This window comes from Hemitrygon akajei, chromosome 9 (genome assembly GCF_048418815.1).
Source record: "Hemitrygon akajei chromosome 9, sHemAka1.3, whole genome shotgun sequence".
Taxonomy (NCBI): Eukaryota; Metazoa; Chordata; class Chondrichthyes; order Myliobatiformes; family Dasyatidae; genus Hemitrygon; species Hemitrygon akajei.
In genome coordinates, this window is record NC_133132.1 from 21,170,534 (window position 1) to 21,191,434 (window position 20,901).

Below are 20,901 nucleotides of genomic sequence, written 5' to 3' on the forward strand. Positions count from 1 at the left end.
AACTTCTTCTCCCAGAGAGTTGTGGGGGTCTGGAATGCACTGCCTCGGAAGGTAATGGAGGCCAATTCGCTGGATGCTTTCAAGAAGGAGCTAGATAGGTATCTTATGGATAGGGGAATCAAGGGATATGGGGACAAGGCAGGAACTGGGTATTGATAGTAGTTGATCAGTCATGATCTCAAAATGGCGGTGCAGGCTCGAAGGGCTGAATGGTCTACTTCTGCACCTATTGTCTATTGTCTAAACTCACTACATTAGCAACCACAACGTGTCTTCAGGATTGTTAAGGGTTTCGTCAGGGTTGTTAAGGGCAGAGAAAAGGATGGAGTTTGTGAGTGCCTTATTAACACAGCAAGAATGAAGTTTAGAAAGGGTTTACTGAGAGATTGGTAGGAAGCGGAGTTGCCAGTCATTTAGCATAGGAATGGGCCTTTCAGCCCACAAAGTCCATAAGACATGCACACTGTTTGCCTGCACTGTCTCTACATCCTTCTTGCCTAAACCAATGCCTTTCTAAATGTCTCTTAAACACAGTGATTACATCTGATTCCACCTCTGCCAGTGGGGTCCAGATTTCAACTACACTTTTTTTAAACTTTCTGCTCAGAACCCCTCTCCTCTTCAACCGTGTTGCTCTCACCTTAAACCAGTCCTCTTGTCTTGATGCCCCTATTTTGTGAGACAGACCCTGACTATATGCCCTATCGGTTTTTGTTTCATTATTTTACATCCTATCTCTTATCAGGTCAAGCCTCCGTCTATTTATTCTCTCCCCGTAACTGAAGTCCGTCAGTCCAGACAGTGTCCTGCTGAATCTCCTCTGAACGCCCGTTCTTTCCGGTGCAAGCACACGCTTCCTAAAGTATGGCGACTGAAACCACACATCGTGCTCCAGGTGTAGTCTGGCCAGTGTTGTGTAAAGTTGCAACATCCCAGATGTTACATTCTGTTGCCCCCAGCCAATGCAGACTAGTGTACCACCTGCTGTCTTTACCATCCTGCACTCTCTATATTCCTCCAGTTGCTGATACCTGCCATTTGCTTCCCTTTCTCCTGATCAACCCTGTAATATCCTTAGTCATCTGCAGAGACGGCCAGTAACTGGGGGGAAAATTGCTAAGTGAGTGTGGATTAGTACCTGTAATTAACAGCTTGCTAGTTGGATATAATGATTGTGTAGAATTTGTGTAGGTAGTCAACAGGGACACTAAATGAGGAACTGAGGAACTCAGCAAGTTGGTCAGCACCCGTGGAGGAGAGCGAACAGTTGCCGTTCTGGGCTGTTATCTCCACAGAAACTGCCCAGCCTGAGTTCTTCAGCATTTTGTGTGTTTTCAGCATCTCTTATGTTTACTGAGTGAGGAAGCTAGTTAACATCTCTTCAGTAGTTGGTTACACATGCTGAGTTGATACATTCCGATTCAGTGCCTGAGATTTCTGATTTTATTCCCTTAATGGAATTTTTTTTGTACTTTGCCTTCTGCAGAACTCAGAGTGTCCCATTCACCTCCTACGGTGGGCCTCACACCAGCCTACTGAAGCGTTACATATCCCACCAGCCGTCGGTCACCACTGACCCAGCCGCACAGGAAATCTGGAGATCAGAGACGTTGCTGCAGGTGAGAGTGCGGTTTCATTTTCTGGGCCCCTCCCTTGGTTATTGCTGTTGCGGTAGCAGGGAGTCCGGTCCAAAGCTGCTTCAGCTGTAGGGTTACCAATGGGCAGAGCTTCTGATCGCAGCCTCACTCACTGTCACCAAGTCTTTGTCCCTGCCACCCCCTTTTTCCTTTTGCCTTTGCTTCATCATTTCTATAGAATTCAGGTTGGTGCCTCGTAAGAACATAAGAAATAGGAGCAGGAGTCGGCCATCCGGCCTGTCGAGCCTGTTCTGCCATTCAATAAGATCATGGCTGATTTGGCCATGGACTCATCTCCACCTGCACTTGGTCCCATCTTCCAGATTGTTGATGTATACCGTGACCAGTTGTGGGCCCAGCACCGACCCCTGTGGCTCACCACTGATTGCCAACCAGAGTAACACCCATGTATCCCAACTCTGCTTTCTGTTAGTAACCGATCCTCTATCCATGCTCATACATCACCCCCAACTCTGTGCATCCTTATCTTATGGATAAGTCTTTTATGTGGCATCTTATCAAACACCTTCTGGAAATCCAAGTGAATAACATCCATCTGTTCCCGTCCATCCACTGCACTCGTTATATCCTCAGAGAACTCCAGTAAGTTTGTCAAACAGGACCTGCCTTTGCTGAATCCTTGCTGCATCTGCCTGATGGATCCATTTCTTTCCAGATGCCTCGCTATTTCTTTAATGATAGCTTCAAGCATTTTCCCAACTACAGATGTTAAACTAACTGGCCTATAGTTACAACAACACACACAAAATGCTGGTGGAACACAGCAGGCCAGGCAGCATCTATAGGGAGAAGCGATGTCGACGTTTCGGGCCGAGACCCTTCGTCAGCACTAACCGAAACGTCGACAGAGCTTCTCCCTATAGATGCTGCCTAGCCTGCTGTGTTCCACCAGCATTTTGTGTGTGTTGCTTGAATTTCCAGCATCTGCAGATTTCCTTGTGTTTGGCCTATAGTTACCTGCCTTTTGCCCACATCCTTTTTTTTTTGAACAGTAGCATGACATTCACCATCTTCCAATCCACCGGGACATGCCCAGAATCCAGAGAATTTGGCTCAATCATCATCATCAAAGCCTCAACTATAACTTCTGCCATTTATTTCAGTACCCTGGGATGCATTCCATCAGGACCGGGGGACTTCTCTATCTATCTTCAGGCCCACATGTTTGCTCAGCACAACCTCTTTAGTGATAGCTATTGTATCGAGGTCCTCACCTCCCATCGCATCCATAACGTCTCTCTTCGGCACGTTAGACGTGTCCTCCACTGTGAAGACTGACACAAAATAGTCATTCAAAGCTTCTGCCGTTTCCTCATTACCCAATATCAATTCCCCCTTCACGTCCTCCAAGGGACCTTCGTTCACTTTAGCCACCCTTTTCCGCTTCATATAATTATAAAAGCTTTTTCTATCCGTTTTTATATTTTGTGCTGGTTTATTTTTATAATCTAGTTTCCCTTTCTTTATTGTTCACTTAGTGGTTCTTTATTGCTTTTCTTTCTCCCCCATTTCTCCAGTTTCCCACCACTCTTGGCGACTTTGTGTGCATGAGCTTTTAGCTTGGTGTCTTCTTTTATTTCCTTAGTTATCCAAGACTGTCCTTGCTTTTAAAAATACTAAAATATACTTTTCTAGAATATACTTTTGTTGAGCACCATAAATAATCTCTTTGAAAGTCTTCTACTGTTCCTCAACTATCCCACCATATAGCCCGTGTTTCCAGTCTACACCAGCCATCATCCCTCCCTCCCTCCCTCATCCCATTGTAGTCTCCATTGTATAGGCATAATACACTGGTTTTATATTGAGCTACTGCACCCTGCATTTGTATGAGAAACTCGATCATACTGTGATCACTCCTTCCCTAACTACAAGATCACTAATTTTACCTGTCTTCATTGCACAGGACTAGATCTAAGATATGACATACCCTTGTAAGTTCAGTGACATGCTGTTCAAGAAAGCCACCACGGATGCATCAACCAACCTGATTCCCCGGTCTGTGTGCAAGTTAAAGTCCCCCAAGATAACTGCTGTTCCATTCCTACATGCCTCTGATATTTCTCGGTTTATTGCCTGTGCCACTGTAATGTTATTATTCGATGGCCGATAGACAAATCCCACCAGTGATTCTTTTTTCCTTTACTATTCCTAATCTCTTCCCAGATGGATTCAATATTCTGCTCCTTAGATCTGGTATCGTCTCTCATTATCACCCTGATTTCATCCTTACACTCAGCGATTCAGGAACAGCTTCTTTCCCTCTGCCATCCGATTCCTGAATGGACATTACCTCAGTTTTTTAAAGCTTATGCCGGTTTCTGTGGTGTGAAGCGACTGAGAGTACAAGACTCCCCCCCCCCCCCCCCCCCGGCCGACCGATAGGACGACAGTCTATTGCGAGGTTAACCCTCAGCATTTTGCGGGTAGCCATTTTCAGCTGGGTGGACTGGAGCAATGTGTGGTTGCTCGAGGACACAACACGCAGCCTTGGCTGGGCTGGGCTGGGGCTCGAACTCAACAACTTAACCACGTGCCACCAATCTCACTTTTTTAGTATACAGTATTTCTGTTCTTGCACACTTTTTAATCTATTCAATGTATGTAATTGATTTACTTTATTTATTATGTTTTACTTTTTTTCTCTCTCTCTGCTGGATTATGAACTGCTGCTGCCACGTGCCGGTCATAATGAACCTGATTCTGATTACCTGATATCCTTGGATATTTAAATGCCAATCCTCTCCACCCTGCAACACATCTCTGTAACCGCCACAAAATCAAACCTCTTTGCACTGATTTGAGCCACAAGTTTGCTGACCTTGTTTTGAATACAACGGGCATTCAAATAAGTGCCCTTACACTTATTGTGCTTTTAAAATCTTGTAATCTTTTACTCTCCTGCACTTGACTTTTCTTCACACCACTCGTACTTTTCTCTTTTTTATCTTTTGCTTTTTCTTAATCTTTATCCACACTTTTTTTTTACTTCTCCAATCTGTTGAACCCACCCCCCCCCCTACTATTTAGTTTGAAGCCCTATCCACAGCCGTAGTTATGTGATTCACTGAGATCCAGGTCCCATCACGGTCCAGGTGGAGCCCGTCCCATTGGTACAGCTCCCTCCTTCCCCAATACTGGTGCCAATTTCCCATGAACTCAAACCCACTTCTCCCGCAGCAATCCTTCAGCCACGTATTTAACTCTAATCTTCTTGACCCCGTGCCAATTTGGTCCCTAACTGGTTAAATTCCCTCAGCAGAACCTCTTTCCTTGTTCTACCTATGCCGTTGGTAACCACACGGACCACAACAACTGGATCTTTCCCCTCCCACTGCAGGTCAGATAAGACATCTCGAACCCAGACTCCAGGCAGGCAAAACTGCCTTTGGGACATTCTGTCCTCACAGTGGGGAACTGTCTATTCCCCAGACTGTACTGTCCCCGATTACCACTACATTTCTCCTCTCTCCCCTCTTGAATGGTTCCCTGAACTACGGTGCCACAGTTAGATTTCTCATCTTCCCTCTCATTCACACAGGGAGCAAGAATCTCAGTCCTGTTGGGCAAGCTCAAGGACTGAGACTCCTCCAGCACTCTCTCCTCCTGTGCTCTCAGCATGCCCAGAAATGCCGGAAATCCGCTGCAGCTCAGGAGAGAAGCAGTACACGAGTGCTCTCGCCATGTTGCTTTCACACGTTCTGTGTTTGATAACCTACTTTGACTCCCAGATCAGTAACACCTAACTTTAAAATTCTGATCTTCACGTTTAAATCTTCCATCACAAATCTATCTCTTGCAATCTCTGGCCTCCCTTTGTTTCCCCAGCAAAGCCTGGGTTAAGCAGTTTTGGCTCTGTGCCAGAATCCCCTCAGTATCACTTTTTTTCTTTTGTCAATGTTTTAGAAACATAAAAAACCTACAGCACAATACAGGCCCATCAGCTCTCAATGCTATGCTGAACATGTACTTACTTTAGAAATTACCTAGGGTTACCCATAGCCCTCTATTTTTCTGAGCTTCATGTACCTGTCCAGGAGCCTCTTAAAGGACCCTATCGTATCCGTCTCCACCACCGTCACCAGCAGCCCATTCCACGCACTCACCACTCTCTGCGTATTTAGAAAAAAACTTACCCCTGACCTCTCCTCTATACCTGCTTCCAAGCACCTTAAAACTGTGCCCTCTCGTGCTAGCCATTCCAGCCCTGGGAAAAAGCCTCTGACTATCCACATGATCAATGCCTCTCATCATCTTATACACCTCTATCAGATCACCTCTCATCCTCTGCCGCTCCAAGGAGAAAAGGCCGAGTTCACTCAACCTATTCTCATAAGGCATGCTCCCCAATTTTCCATCTTGTTTACGTGCCTCTGCCAGTCTGTTCACCCTTTGTGAGGCACAGAGATTTTCTCTACTGCAAAGGACTAACTTGCTAGTTCCAGTTATTGGAGAGTCCTTTTTCAAAATTGCTCATTGTAAAACCAGGTAGCTTTCTCTCACTGATTATCAGCTGGGCTGAAGCTTTCTGATTTCCACAACGTTCCAGTCAGCGACACTGGCAAGGAATCGAGTTGTCCACGGGCATCCTGAGGCCACAGCCCTGAAGGTGCATGTCCTGCAGGCCCCTCCCGGATATCGAAAACACTGGGCTGTTCAGTGATCGTTAGAAGCAGGAATCCACTACCGAGTGAAACCATAGTTTGAGTGTAACTGTAGATCACGGACTCCAACAGGAGCCCAGCCACCTAGACAAGGGAAAAGAGGCATTAACGAGAAGAATTTAAGCTGTTACGCAGATGAGCTCACTCCGCCTGGTGCCATCTTGGCTTCTCCTTCCATTAGTGTTGTCTTCTTTCAACTGGTTGCCAGAGGCCTTCGCTTTCATTAACAACCCTTCCACTGGAAATCATCTGACCTTAGTCCTCTCTTTCTTCTAAAATGCACTGCCCTCTTTTCAGTCATAGTGTAGCCAGGTCCAGACAGTGGTTTTAAAGAGCTAAGCATAGCTTCCTTCCCTTTGAACTACGAAACAGTATCAATCCCTTTTTTTTATATACACTAACTTCAGCTTGTCCTGCCACCCTCAAGTGATGGTGTTTGTGCATTCCTGTCCTCTTTAAAGTTGTGTCATTGTCTCTCCAACCTTTTGCCCACGTCCTCCTAAATCGGGTTCCCAACCATTTTTATGCCATGGACCAATACCATTCAGCAAGGGGTCTGTGCACACCAGCTTGGGAACCAGTGTCCTAAATATTACCTTCGCTCCGAGTTGCATGTCAACTGCAAACAAAGTAAATCTGAGTCAAGAAAATTTGTATTACTATTTTTAATAAAGGTGCAAACTTGGGAAATACCACTGGGCATTGCCTACCAATCCGATAAATAACTCTGGTTTCTGCCCCAATTTTCACACCCCCTCGAATCCTCCGTGCTTCTGTTTTCATAACAAGCCCATGATATGGAACTTCTGTAAATGAGTTTTTAAAGTTCAAATGCACAACACTTCCCTCACTCACCTTCATCAAGCAACTCAGTCATGGGTCAATGTGTTGGTTTTCACACATGTCCAATGCAAATTGATTCAGTCTCCAATTATTAAGAACCTGTAGTGAACTTTAGGTTCCCTTAATGAAGTATCCTGTTTGGCATGGTTAACTTTTCTGCTTTAAACCCTCCAAGGTTTCGCCTGAAATATTAACTGTTTCTCTTTGCACAGATGCTGCCTGACCTGCTGAATATTTTCAGCAGTTTCCGTTGTGCTTTTTTAAACTTATAATCTATTGAATTTCTTGTTCTGTCTCTTCTATTTCATTGGCAATATCCTGATCCTTGGTAAAGACAGCTACAAAGTATTTATTTAGTGACTTGTCACTCATCACTAGGTATTTTTACTAACTAATAATGCTTTTCCTTTGACTACCAATTCAGTTCTTGTATTTATAAAATATTTTTAGCTGATAATCTATTCTCTGACTCTCTTTCTCCCTCATTTCCTTTCAGTCCTCTTGGTGTTTTACTGAATTCTGAAGCCTGAACTCTGTTCAGCTGTTTCATTTTAATATTCTATCATTGAAAGAGTTCTTGTTTTAAATGTGCTTTTCCCTTTTGTGGACATTATCTAGGCAGTGCCCTAGTTAACTCCTGTTTGAAAGATCATTTTCCTACCAATCTTTGATTGCAATCCTCATCCATATTGTCTGTCCAGACTGAGCTTTGTGCAGGCATGAAGTTGTTCTGTGCTCACTCTTGTGTAGGATCCTTAAAGTAGCTTTTGTTTTTAAATTAATGTATTAAAATGCATTCCAGCAGTCTGAAAGCCATGAATGTTAGCTTGGATGCCCTCGACCTGTGAGGGTAAGTGAATTTCTGCAGTTTTGACTGTACAGTGCAGGATTGTACTCTATCTTAAGAAAGATAAATATGCATGTTGACAGAGGCAGAGAGGATGGCTGAAACATTGATATCCAGGACAGCAAGGAAAGGAATTGTTGGTCACTGGTGAGCTCATACGTCCTTGGATTCAATTACGCTGGTCTTAAATGGTGTTTGAAAATTAAGCCAGAAGTGTTTAATTTAATGAAAAAGTTCTCTTACTTCTAAAATATCAGGAATTGTAAAGTTATGACAGACAAATGAATGCAGGCAAAAACCTGGATCTGCAAATGGGCTGAGGATGAGTTAGAATTCAAGAGGGATTATTTCCTCTTGTTTCTTCTTTACTAATCACTTTGGTTTTTTTATAAACAGATCTTTATTGAAATGTGGCTTCACCATTATTCTCTGGAATTGTATCAAAAAATGCAGTCTCCCCACATCAAGGTATGTATGTTTGGTTATTTACTGTTTCCTTTTTGCTGTTTTGGTAGGGAATATATTGGGTTAGTGATTTACCTCTGCATTCTGCAGGCTTCATGGAGCTCTGTTCTGGAGTTAAAATCAATCTACTAATCTGCAAACACTTGATTTTTGTTTTAATCTGCTCTTGCATTGCTGTTCTGAAACACTTGTTTCTGGCTCTAAAGGGGTGTTCCATCGCAGAATGGGGAAGTTCCTGCTCCTAGTTGCTGTGTGTAGGATTTGAATGTGCCATTATAAGACCCACTGCCATGTGTGGATTTGTAGTTCTAAGTGTCACATTCTCTGCCACTAAATGCTAAGAGCATCTTTATCTACGCTGAAGGATCCCCTGTCCAAAGAGAGTACATTCCTCTGCAGGTCTTCCGGCTCATGGAGTTAAATTCCCGAGTCTGATTTTCACTGAGAGGGAGCCTGTGTGCGGAAGACATGTTGGTATCACTCTGCTGGCTTCTGCACGTTGTGGGGCCAGGCTGTCTTCTCGGCCTCCAGACAGGCAATGAGTAAGGAAAGAAATGGTGTGTCCTCTGTTCTGAAGAAAAAAGTTTTAAAAAATGAGCTGAGCCAATAATCACGGATGGATAATACAGACAGTTATCAAGTTAGCTGAGATTGAAGCAATGTTTGGTTTCTCCACTGTAGAGGGACCCACACAGTGAATATAGAAAATACCCCTCCCCTCCCCACATTAGGACTGCTTAAATTACAGAAATTAGCCCTCAAAGAATAAATTACTACCTTAAAATTTGGTCCCATGGAGTTTAGGTTCAAAAATACATTTTTTTTCCCAACTCATTTCCTGATTCATGGGCAGGTGGTGAGGGTTTGTGTTGCAGGAGATCGATCCCTGGTAGCTTTCCCTCTGGTAACATGGGAGCCTCTTGTAGTGAAGCGAACTGAGAGACTTTGTCTGGGTCCCTGGGTTTAGGAAAGAAGAGGTGAAAGGTCATGTGTTGCATCATTGGCCGCTGTGAGGGGAAGCGCCTTCGGAGTGGGTGGTTGGCAGTGGAGGTTAGGAGGTGCGAGGGGAATGGTCCTTTGAACGTGCCCAAGATCTCTTTGAAGATGGTGGAAACGAGAATACCCATTGAATGTGAAGGCTGATGAGGACCAGGGGAACTCTGTCCTGCTCTGTGTGAGGGAGGGAGGGAGAGAGAAAAAGCAGAAGGGAATTGAGGGAGGTGTGGTCAGTGTCTTTGCTAATGCAGCATTCAGGATGAAGACATGTTGGGGTAGCAGTACAGAAACTCTGGAGGCAGAGGGACTGGGAGAGCGAATAATGTCCTGGCAGGAAGCAGGGTGGGATGAAGTTAGCTGTGGAGTTAGTGCTTTGAGAAAGTTTTTAGCCCCAACCCTTTGTTCATATCAGTGAGTATTACAACCAGGGACTTTGATTAATTTAACTGAATTCTTGTTTGTGAATCACATGCTCCTTTTTTTTAACAGTAGAGCCCAAAAAAACAGGGAAAATTGGGAAGTGTGAAAAACTAAAAATTTAAAAACTGAAAATGTCAGTAGTTCAAAAGTATGTGTCCCCATTTGCTCAGCAACTAGTTGAATCACCTCTCACAGCTATTACAGCCAGGAGTCTTTTTGGAAAAGTCTCCATTAGCTTTGCACAACGTAATTGAGCAAGATTTGCCCATTCCTCCCTGCAAGTTGCTGGAGCCGTGCCAGACTAGTTGGGGAGTGGTGATGGGCAGCGATGCTGAGGTCCTGCCAGCGATGTTTGGTCAGGACTCTGAGCCACTCAAGGACATTTGAAGCCACTCCGTGATTGCTCTGGTAGAGTACTTTCAGTCATTGCCCAGCTGAGAGACGAACATCCTCCCCACTCCGTGATTGCTCTGGTAGTACGGGCTGCTGCCTGGCTGGTGTGCAGCATTACATTTACGCCACAAGTACTGCTTTGAAAACGGGATATCCTTGCCTGTAAAGTCTTTGCAAAACAACACCTGGAAGATACTGTAAAGATGTTGAAGGTCTTTTGGTTGGAGGAGAACAAAGTGGAACGTTGGGGCCTCAACACTAATTCTAATACTGTGCATCAGCCAGGCCATACATGCTGGAAGTACTAGCATCACTGTACAAAAGCTGGATGAACTCAGCAGGTCGGGCAGCATCCGTTGAAATGAGCAGTCAACGTTTCGGGCCGAGACCCTTCGTCAGGACTCCGTTGAAATGAGCAGTCAACGGATGCGGCCCGACCTGCTGAGTTCATCCAGCGTCTTTCTGCATGTTGATTTGACCACAGCATCTGCAGTGTACTTTGCGTTTACGCTGTGGGGATACTGTTCAGCAGCAGCAACTGGGAATCTGGTCAGGATTGGTGGGAAGATGAACGTTGGTAAATACAGGGGAATGCTGGATAAAGACTTGCTGGCCCCTGCCAGGAAGCTCAGACTGGGAACGACCCGCTGTCAGAGCAAACATGGACTGGCTTCAGATGGCGGAAACTGACGGCCCATTCAGAGTCCTGGGGCAGGGATGGAGGTATTAAGCACTTACTGGCTATACTGGTCTTGATGGGGTTTCCACTGCTTACGAGCCAGAGGGTCCATGGTGTGAAAGTACAGACGGAGTTGGGTGGAGTTCCATAATCTCAGAGGGTACTCTGGCCGTACTTTAGAGCTCTGCTTCAGCTTTGCATGTCATGTTGATGCTTGGGTGCATGTGCCTTACTCCTCGACATTATTTTTATTTTTTTCTTTCTCCTCATCACCTTCATCGTCTCCGCTCTGATTGACTGCCTAATGCAATCGTGGCATTGCAAGCCAGGGCCACAGGTATTCCCTTTATTGGAGCAACTAACCAGTGTTAACCCGTTTGAAGATGAGGGACACATCAGTATTCGAGAAACTGCTTAATTGCGATAATGCTGTTGGAGTATGAAATTGGCACAGGCAGGTCTCTGCCTCGCTTGCAAAGTGTTTCCTCAGCCCTTTGCTGCCTGTGATGGTAGCTCGGGCTTCTGCATTGAGTATTACCCATTGGTCTGCTGAGGAATATGTGCACACTCATTCATGGACTTTGAGATTATTGCAGGAACATAAAACTGATTATCCTTCAGTACTCAAAAGGGTTAACAGTGTAGCCTATTATAGAGTGTTGTCGTTCAGCTTAATTAATATTATTAAGAATTTTGCACTGTGGGAGGAGGTTTACTCTGTATATTGAGACTGTATGATGTCTCCTTCATAGTAAATTCTCAAAATATTCTCCTTATACACAGTTCAAGATTTGTAAGGCAGGTTATGCAATTGTTTGAAGTTTTTTAGTTCAATGGGACACTATCAAAGTTCCTCAAACCTACGGCTGTGAAACCAGAGTAGTTTGTGGAATAGAAAGCCAGTGACAGTACATGTAATTGAAAGCACAGTGACTACGTGCTGTGTGCTGTCTCACTGGGAGGGGGGGAGGTTTAACCCTTTAACTACCATCAGGTTTCAGTGCCACAAGCCATGACCAAGCTTCTGAATCTGGAACTCTGGAGGCTACAGTGCAATGTTTCTCAGGATAGACAGTCATGCTGGAAATCTAAGTATTTCATTCTAGGGTATCCCTGGCCATAGCAGGCCTTCCCAGGGTAGGTACAAAGTAAACTTTGCATCACGACGGGTCCAGCGGGTACATGGTCGGGTTAGTGCTCTCAGACGCCTGCTCCGGTCGAACATTGTTAATTTCCCTCCACTGACATTGGTGTTTGTGCCATGTGGGCTGCCAAACTTTCATTCGTCCATTTCCACGTCCCAGCCTCATCTTTTATTTCCTCCAGTCTTGATGAAGGGTTTTGTGTGAGAAAAACAGAAGCTGGGCCTGATCAACCGTGGGCGAAGGTGAAACACCCCATGATCCCAGGTTACATCACTGCTCACCTTAATAACAGGTTTGGCCAGGTCAAAGTTGCAGGGTCAAATGGCACTGAATCCCCAGTAATAAGATCAAGAAACACCAGGGATAATTTTCCTACTGCCTGCAAAATTACACGCTAACCCTAACCATCTGTGTTGAGCCAGACCAGGCGACACGCTTCAGATATTTAAAATGTATCCTGGAGCGTATCAGGATTTTGGGTTTATCGGAGAGCTAAAGCTGTACCTGTCTGAGTGCTCGTACTTGCTCTGCAGTCACACCTGAGCCACGTGAATTACTTACAGGTGGCTTTAGTTCACAAGGGTTGCCCCAATTCTGGTTAATGCCTCTGAGACCAAAATGGATTCGGCACAGCAGTCAAAGGACACTTCAGCCTTTATTCTAGTGTAGTCTACAGTGTTTCACTCCGTGTAGTAACGGAAGAGTTTGCCTCCCTCTACAGAGCTTGGTGATTACAATCAATACCTAAACTCAGGGCTCGTAGACGTGGCTTCACTGAACTGAGATGCTATTTGGTAGTGCAAGGGTTAAATCTGATTAGCTGCATATTGAAAGTGTCTACTATATGTTTAAAACTGGATTTGCTGTCTTTATGATTTTTTTCTCTCTGGATTAATGCTTTCTCCCCGTGTTGTCTTGTTCTCGGATGCTAACCCCCAGTTGGAGGTGCTACAGTACCGCCTGGGTATCTGCAGCACTCAGTACAACACTGCGTCACCACTGCCTGGCCACGGCACCTTCCACACCTACCAAGTACCGTTTTACTTTCATTTATGCTGTCTCGCTTTGCTCTTGTCAGCCACATGGTAAAACCCAGATCAGTGACAGGCTGAGAAAGCTGGTCGCCTAGTGCCCGTGTATCTCCTGTGACGTGAGAACCGGTCGGGCGACTGGATTATGAGGGTTTTGCATAGCTGGAGACCAGTCGTAGAGCACTACAGGCACAGAAGCAGACCCTTTGGTCCGTGCTGACCTGGTGCACCCGCAGGACTGTGGGGTTGCAAACATCCAGCGCCAACAACCCACTCTCTAGCCTGACCTGGGCTGCTCGTGTGAGTTTGCACGTTTCGATGGGCTTTATCTCACACACCCTGAAGATGTGTTTGGAGATTAGCTGGCCCAGGAAATGTGGGCATGTCAGAGAGAATGGATTACTGGGCAAATAAGCAATGCAATGCAGCTGGCATGGTCGGACACCCCCAAGTGTCATCAATCTGCAGTATGAATTGTATCACAACACAGAAACAGGCCCTTTGGCCCATCAATACCATGTTCGAACCTCATACCTGGTCCTATTGACTTGCACTCTGTACCCCTCCTATTAGCCAAACTTATTTTAAATGTTGAAATAAAACCCACATGCACCACTTCAGCTGGCAGCTCGTTCCACGCTCATCATCCTCTGAGTGAAGTTCCCTGTCATGTTCCCTTAACGCACCCTTAACCCTTCACCCAACTTCAGTGGAAATAGCCTGCTTGCATTTGCACAATCCACACCCCCCTATCAAATGTCCCGTCATTCTGCTGCACTCCAGGGAATGAAGTCTTAACCCGGTAGAATTATTGACCCCTTCCTGTTCCTAACCTCTACCCACAGAGACTCCATAGACAATCCCTCCATGTCTTCCTCCTTTTCTGCAGCCGTGACACTATCTCTGATCAACAGTGCCTCTTTTTGCCTCCCTCCCTGTCCTTTCTGAAACATCTAAAGCCTGGCACTTGAAATAGCCATTCCTGCCCCTGCACCATCCAAGTCTCTGTAATGGCCACAACAACATAGCTCCAAGTACTGATCCACACTCTAAAGCTCATCTGCTTTATTTGTAATACTGCTCACATTAAAATAGACACATCTCAAACCATCAGTCTGAGCATGTCCCTTCTCTATCACCTGCTCATCCTCCCTTTCGCACTGTTTCCAAACTTTCTCTATTTGTGAGCCAACCTCCCTTTCCTCCGTCACTTCAGTTCGGTTCCCACCCCCCAGCAATTCTAGTTTAAACTCTCCCCAGTAGCCTTAGCAAACCTTCCCGCCAGGATATCGGTCCCCCTGGGATTTAAGTGCAACCCGTCCTTTTTGTACAGGTCACACCTGCCCCAAAAAAGGCACCAATGATCCAGAAATCTGAATCCCTGCCCCCTACTCCAATCCCTCAGCCACGCATTTACCCTCCACCTCATCCTATTCCTACACTCACTGTCACGTGGCACAGGCAGTAATCCTGAGATTCCGACCTTTGAGGTCCTGCTTCTCAACTTCCTTCCTAACTCCCTGTAGTCTGTTTTCAGGACCTCCTCTCTTTTCCTATGTCGTTGGTACCAATATGTACCACAATCTCTGGCTGTTCTTCTTCCCACTTTAAGACACTGTGGACGCAATCAAAAACATTCCGGACCCTGGCACCTGGGAGGCAAACTACCGTCTGTGCTTCTTTCCTGCGTCCACAGAATCACCTGTCTGACCCCCTAACTATAAAGTCCCCTATCACTGCTGCCATCCTCTTCCTTTCCCTACCCTTCTGAGCCACAGGGACAGACTCTTCCCCCAGGTAGGCTGTCTCCCCCAACAGTACTCAAACAGGAGTACCTATTGTTAAGGGGGACAGCCGCTGGTGTACTCTCTAGCATCTGCTTCTTGCCCTTCCTTCTCCTGACTGTGACCCAGTTATTTGTCTGCCGAGGCCCTGGAGTGAATATCTGCCTATGGCTCCTCTCTATCACCTCCTCACTCTCCCTGACCAGACGAAGGTCATCGAGCTGCATCTCCAGTTCCCTAACACGGTCCCTTAGGAGCTGCAGCTCGACACACCGGGTGCAGATGTGGCCGTCCGGGAAAGCTGGGAGACTCCAGATCTTCCCACATCCGACACCGAGCACAGAAAATTGGCCTCACACACTTACTTTCTGTCTGTATCCTAAACAGATAACCTACCTCGCCCCGACCCTTTATCGCTGAAGCCCCGTTGAGCCAAAGCCTTACTACTCTCTCCCTCTCCTCTGCCCACGCATGTCTGCATTAAATCCCATCTGCCATTTTCAGCCCATTTTTCCAGCAGGTCCAGATCCCACTGCAAACTATAATAATCTTCCTCACTGTCCACTACATCCCAAATTTGGGTGTAATCGACAAATTTGCTGATCCAGTTTACACATTGTCATCTATATCAGCGATCTGGATGATAAATAAGGAAGGACTCTGCACCAATCCCTGTGGCACTGCACTAGTCGAGCCTCCAGTCAGAGGCAACCATCTGCTACTCCCGTAAGGTCAATATCAAATCCAATTTACTTCCTGTCCTGAATGCCAAGTGACTGACCTGTTGCATGGAATAGGCTCTCTGAGCTCTGCAACCCAGCGATGCACTGAATAGGCGACCCACACACGCACACAGGAAGGAACGGATAAACTCGCTTTCAGAGGACACCGAAATTGAACTCATGCCCGAATCGTAATAGCACCGTGCTGAAAGTTCCTATGCAGAACCTTGATGAAGACCACGTGGACTGCATTCACTGGGTTTCTTCAACAATTTTCTTCGTAACCTCCTCAAGTCCCTTAAGATTGGTTAAATGTGACCTACCTACCACACACCATGATGACTTCCCCTATTCAGGCTCTGTCCACCCAGATTCTTGTATCCTGTCCTCAGAATACCTTCCAGTAATTAACTCATTACTGATGTCAGACTCACCAACCTGTAATTCCCCGACATATTTTTGGAGCCTTTTTTAAACAATGGAACATTACCTGTTCTCCAGCCCTCCAGCACCTCACCTTTGGCTAATCTTCTCTGCTGGGGGATCTGCAATTTCTGAACTAGACTCTCAAGGTCCGGGGAAACGTCCTGTCAGACCAGGGGATTTCTCCACCCTAATTTGTCTCAAGACAGTAAGCACCTGCACTTCTGTAATCCATGACCTCTCTACTGTTCTGCCTCACTTCAATAGACTCTGTCCCTCTCCCAAGTAAATACAGATGTAAATACTCAATTTGGGATCTCCCCCATTTTGTTGGGTTCTGTACAGATGATCATACCAACCAGTTATTTCTGTTTGCTCTTAGTGTATTTGTAGAAGCCCTTGGGATTCTCCTTCACCTTGTCTGCCAGAGCAACCTCATGCTTTCCTGAATTTCCCCCTGAAGTTCTCTCTTGTATTCCCCAGGTACCCCATTTGCTCCTTGCTGCCTAACCCAACTGTGCACCTCCTTTTTATTTGGAAGTGCAGCCTGGAACAAGCCCAATGATCACACTGCTCAGTGACCCACTTATTTAACACTAGCTTACTCACAGGACAATGTACATTGATCAATTAACCAGCATGTTTTCGGACAGGGAGGAATCTAGTATCTGGAACAATCCCACATGGCTCACGGGCAGAACGCACATAGACGCCACCAGAACTGAACTCTGGATTCTAGAATGCCCCCAAGCTGTAATAGCATCACGTTAACTGGCATCCTTAACCATGTGAATCCTGAGCAGAGAACTGGACCTTTGGCCAGAGGCTCGGCGGCGTACCTGGCCGCGGCCAGATTTGAAAAGTCTCACATTGATGAACAGAGGAGTGCAAGACAATCACAGTCTCTCGATCAATGCCGCTGTACAAGTCGGTGCCAGGCCTTTAAGTCATTTACAAAACTTTTAATTGGCTGGGGAAAGGTGCACTGTCCTGAGGTTTTAAAATACTTCTGTTAAATGTGTCAGCTTTTCTAATGTGTGGAGAATGGAACCTGTATTAAGAAAAGATGTGGATACAGAGATGAAGTGACTCCAGAAAGTAGCAAGGTACAGTTTAACAAACAGTGATCAATCCATCTTGTATTAACACAGGCCTGCAGAACAATAGGATATAAAATAATTTGAGGAAGATTTGGCTGCTGCTATGGAACAATACATTGGAGATGATTGAGTGAGATGAAGGTATAGGGAACGGGCTGGCACCTCTTAATCAACCCCAAGGATTTCTTTGTTTCCATCTATTCAGCAGTAAGATTTTGAGACTTGCCAACTACTGTTTCACATCAACCTTTGATAATGTTTCGGCTTTAAATTGCCTGTGTATTGGGTTAACCTGTTTACCATGTGGCTTTGTGGTGTTTGGCATTCTGCTGTGTGTTTCAGCCCGGTATCTGTCTTAGATGGTTCTGATCACAGGCTGTATGTATCGAGGAAGAACCTGGAAAATTTGAAAATCCTGTATTTTTAATTTAGCTGCTCCTTTGTGTTCCCCCTCGATCCCTGAGGGTGAAATCTATGTCCGCCTAGTTGTGTACAAAACATGGTGCATATTCTGGAGTTCTGAAAGGGAAAAAGCTGGCGCTGGTAGTTCCATCGGCAATCTCTAAACTACTCTGCATTTAGTGGGGATGTGACATCCTGCTCTGAATCAATGCCAATGTGATCCATCGTCCATCCAAGACTAAACCCGGGCTTCCTGTCTTCATGTTTCATGTCTTGTGATTTTTGTTTTATTTTCAATAATTTCAGAGGTGAATTGACATTTGTTAGAATGTTTTTTGTGTCTTTACTGTAGAAGGGTAATGACTCTATCCATCCTGTGCCAGGTAACATTCATTAACAGCTCAGGGAGATCCTGTTCGGCTGCTAATCAGAATAGTGCGCAGAACGAAGAACGCAGAGTAGCACACAGAATGCTGGAGGAACTCGGCAGCTATGGGAAAGGTAAAACAGTTGTAATGTGGGGCCAAGACCCTTCTTCAGGACTGGAGAGAAACGATAAGTCGGAGTAAGAAGATGGTGGAAGGGGAATTGGAAACACGTGGGTGAAGTAGAGAGCTGGGAAGCTGATTGCTGAAAGAGACACAGGGCTGGAGAAGGGGGGGGGGGGTCTGATAGGAGAGGACAGATGGGCATGGAAGAAAAAAGGAGGACCAGAGGGAGGCGATTGGCAAGGAAACGAGGAGAGTGGGAGGGCCATTACTGGAAGTTCACGAAATCGATGTTCATGCCATCAGGATGGAATATAAGGTGGTGTTCCTCCAACACGAGTGTGGCCTCGTCACAACAGTAGAGGAGACCATGGCCTGGCATGTCGGAACAGGAGTGGGAAGTGGAACTAAAATGGGTGGCTACTGGGAGATCCCGTTTTTTCTGGCACACAGAGCTTGGGTGCTTGGTGAAGTGATCTCTCAGTCCACATTGGGTCTCACCAAATACACAGGAGGCCGCATGGGACACAGTGTATGACCCCAGCAGACTCACAGGTGAAGTGTCGCCTTGCCTGGAGGGCCCGGAATGGTAGTGAGGGAGGAGGCGGAGGTGTAGGTATTGCGAGAAGGCCACACTCACCTTGCCTCCAAAATGATGACGCGTGAACATCGATTTCTTGGACTTCCGGCAATGTCCCTCCCTCACCCTCTCCTTCACCATTCCCCATCTCCCTCTTGCCATATCTCCTCCCTCTGGTGCTCCTTCCCCTTTTCTTTCTGTCCTCTCCTGTCAGACTCCTCCTTCTCCAGCCCTGTATCTCTTTCAGCAATCAACTTCCCAGCTCCTTACTTCACTCCTCCCCTCCCGGTTTCACCCATCTGCTTCATTTTCTTCCTCACCCCCCCACATTCACTCTTCTTTTCCAGTCCCGATGAAGGGGCTCGGTCCAAAACATCGACTGTACTGTGTTCCCCAGACGCTGCCTGGCCTGCTGAGTTCCTCCAGCATTTGGTGTGTGTTGCTTGGATTTCCAGCATCTGCAGATTTTCTCCTGTTTGGGCAAGAAAGCAGAGTATTGCTTGTTACATTTGTGACAGGTTGAGTATTGTTAATGGCCAAAGGTGGTTGTACAGAAGATTCTGAACAGGAACAAATGGTACCTTGGCCTTTAGTTTAAGAGGTATTAAGTGCAGGAGTGAAAACCTCTTGTTGAAATTATGTAGAGCTTTAGCGAGACCAGTCTTGCTGTTTTGGTGTATGCTATATAGTAGAATGTGTCTGACAGATTGAATGTAATGTGGATTTACCAAGCTACTTGTTTAAGTTTGGTACATAAAGTGAGATTGGACAAAGTAGGCCTATACTCTGTACACTTTAGGTAACCATGGTATTGTCACAGAGTTCCTGGAGGGAGGCCTGATGCTTTCCTTAGTTAACACTTCTGGATTCAGGGGGTCGCAGTCTTGGATTAAGGTACTGGTTGTTAGGACTGACATCAGGAGAAGTTTGTTCACACGGAGGGCAGTGAACCTCTGATGGGCAAGGAGTTTCTGCGATGGGGATAGTGACAGTGGTAGATCATCCATATCTGAATGGTGGGTAAGGAAATCGGACTGTCCTCATCATGTTCCCGTGTTACTCTGGCCACTCTTTAACATGCTGTCTTGTGTTTGCTAGGAACCATTTACTCCATCAGAGGAGCACGTGCTAATGGTGCGGCTTCTGATCAAACATCTCCACTGGTTTGCTAGTAGCATCAAACAGGAGCAAGCTTCGCCCTCTGCTCATTCCCACCCTGGCAGCCCACTGGAGGACTTCAAGAGGTTGGTGCTTGTTTTTTTGAGAGCGGTAGTCGGGAATATCACTCTCTCCAGGGGTCATGCTCACTGTGGTGGGTGTATGGAATGTCTGTCGGGGGGTGGGGGGGGAGAGAGGCAGATCAGGGACATTTATGAAAATCTTGGATAGGCAAATGGATGATAGAAAATGGAGAGCTATAGGAGGCAAGGGTTAGACTGACCTTGGACTGGGCCAAAGGGCCTGTACTCTGATGTATTTTTATGATCTGTATTCTTATTTTTGATTTCCTTAACTGAGGGTGTTTGATTCCAGGCTTTGCCAATCATGCAGTTTCCTATTTTCCTGTAAACTCCCTGATTACTGTGCCACCTGCTCCTCCACTGGGGCAAACGTTAACCTAACTGCAGCACATCCTTGCGAGTGGCAGGTAATGGGAGCCTGACAGAAAGCAATGGCACAGCTGTACTGCCCGTCTTCAGCCAGGCTGCATGGTGAAGACGGGTTGTGTCTGGGCCGTGTATATGGAGAGTAAAATCCAAGCAGGCTGCATGGTGAGGGACGGGTTGTGTCTGGGCCGTGTATATAGAGAGTAAAATCCAAGCAGGCTGCATGGTGAGGGACGGGTTGTGTCTGGGCCGTGTATATAGAGAGTAAAATCCAAGCAGGCTGCATGGTGAGGGACGGGTTGTGTCTGGGCCGTGTATATAGAGAGTAAAATCCAAGCAGACTGCATGGTGAGGGACGGGTTGTGTCCGGGCCGTGTATATAGAGAGTAAAATCCAAGCAGGCTGCATGGTGAGGGACGGGTTGTGTCCGGGCCGTGTATATAGAGAGTAAAATCCAAGCAGGCTGCATGGTGAGGGACGGGTTGTGTCTGGGCCGTGTATATAGACAGTAAAATCCAAGCAGGCTGCATGGTGAGGGACGGGTTGTGTCTGGGCCGTGTATATAGAGTGTAAAATCCAAGCAGCTTTTCTGTGAGGTTGGGTGAAAGTAGAACAGGAGGTCTTGAGGGTTAAAGGTAAAATGTTTAAAGGGGG

The 20,901-nt window shown here is 46.1% G+C and overlaps 1 protein-coding gene across 3 annotated transcripts in view; it reads left to right on the forward strand.

Annotated features, from left to right (window-relative positions):
- smpd4 (sphingomyelin phosphodiesterase 4) overlaps window positions 1-20,901 on the forward strand; it is a 62,974-nt gene that overhangs the window by 15,006 nt on the left and 27,067 nt on the right. The window contains exons 6-10 of one of the 3 annotated variants that reach the window (XM_073055588.1): window positions 1,487-1,619; window positions 8,409-8,480; window positions 11,291-11,302; window positions 13,050-13,142; window positions 19,739-19,884. In XM_073055588.1, coding sequence (XP_072911689.1) covers window positions 1,487-1,619; window positions 8,409-8,480; window positions 11,291-11,302; window positions 13,050-13,142; window positions 19,739-19,884 — 456 coding nt within the window. The remainder of the gene's footprint in view (window positions 1-1,486; window positions 1,620-8,408; window positions 8,481-11,290; window positions 11,303-13,049; window positions 13,143-19,738; window positions 19,885-20,901) is intronic. The other 2 variants (XM_073055589.1, XM_073055590.1) reach the window with 2 other exon arrangements.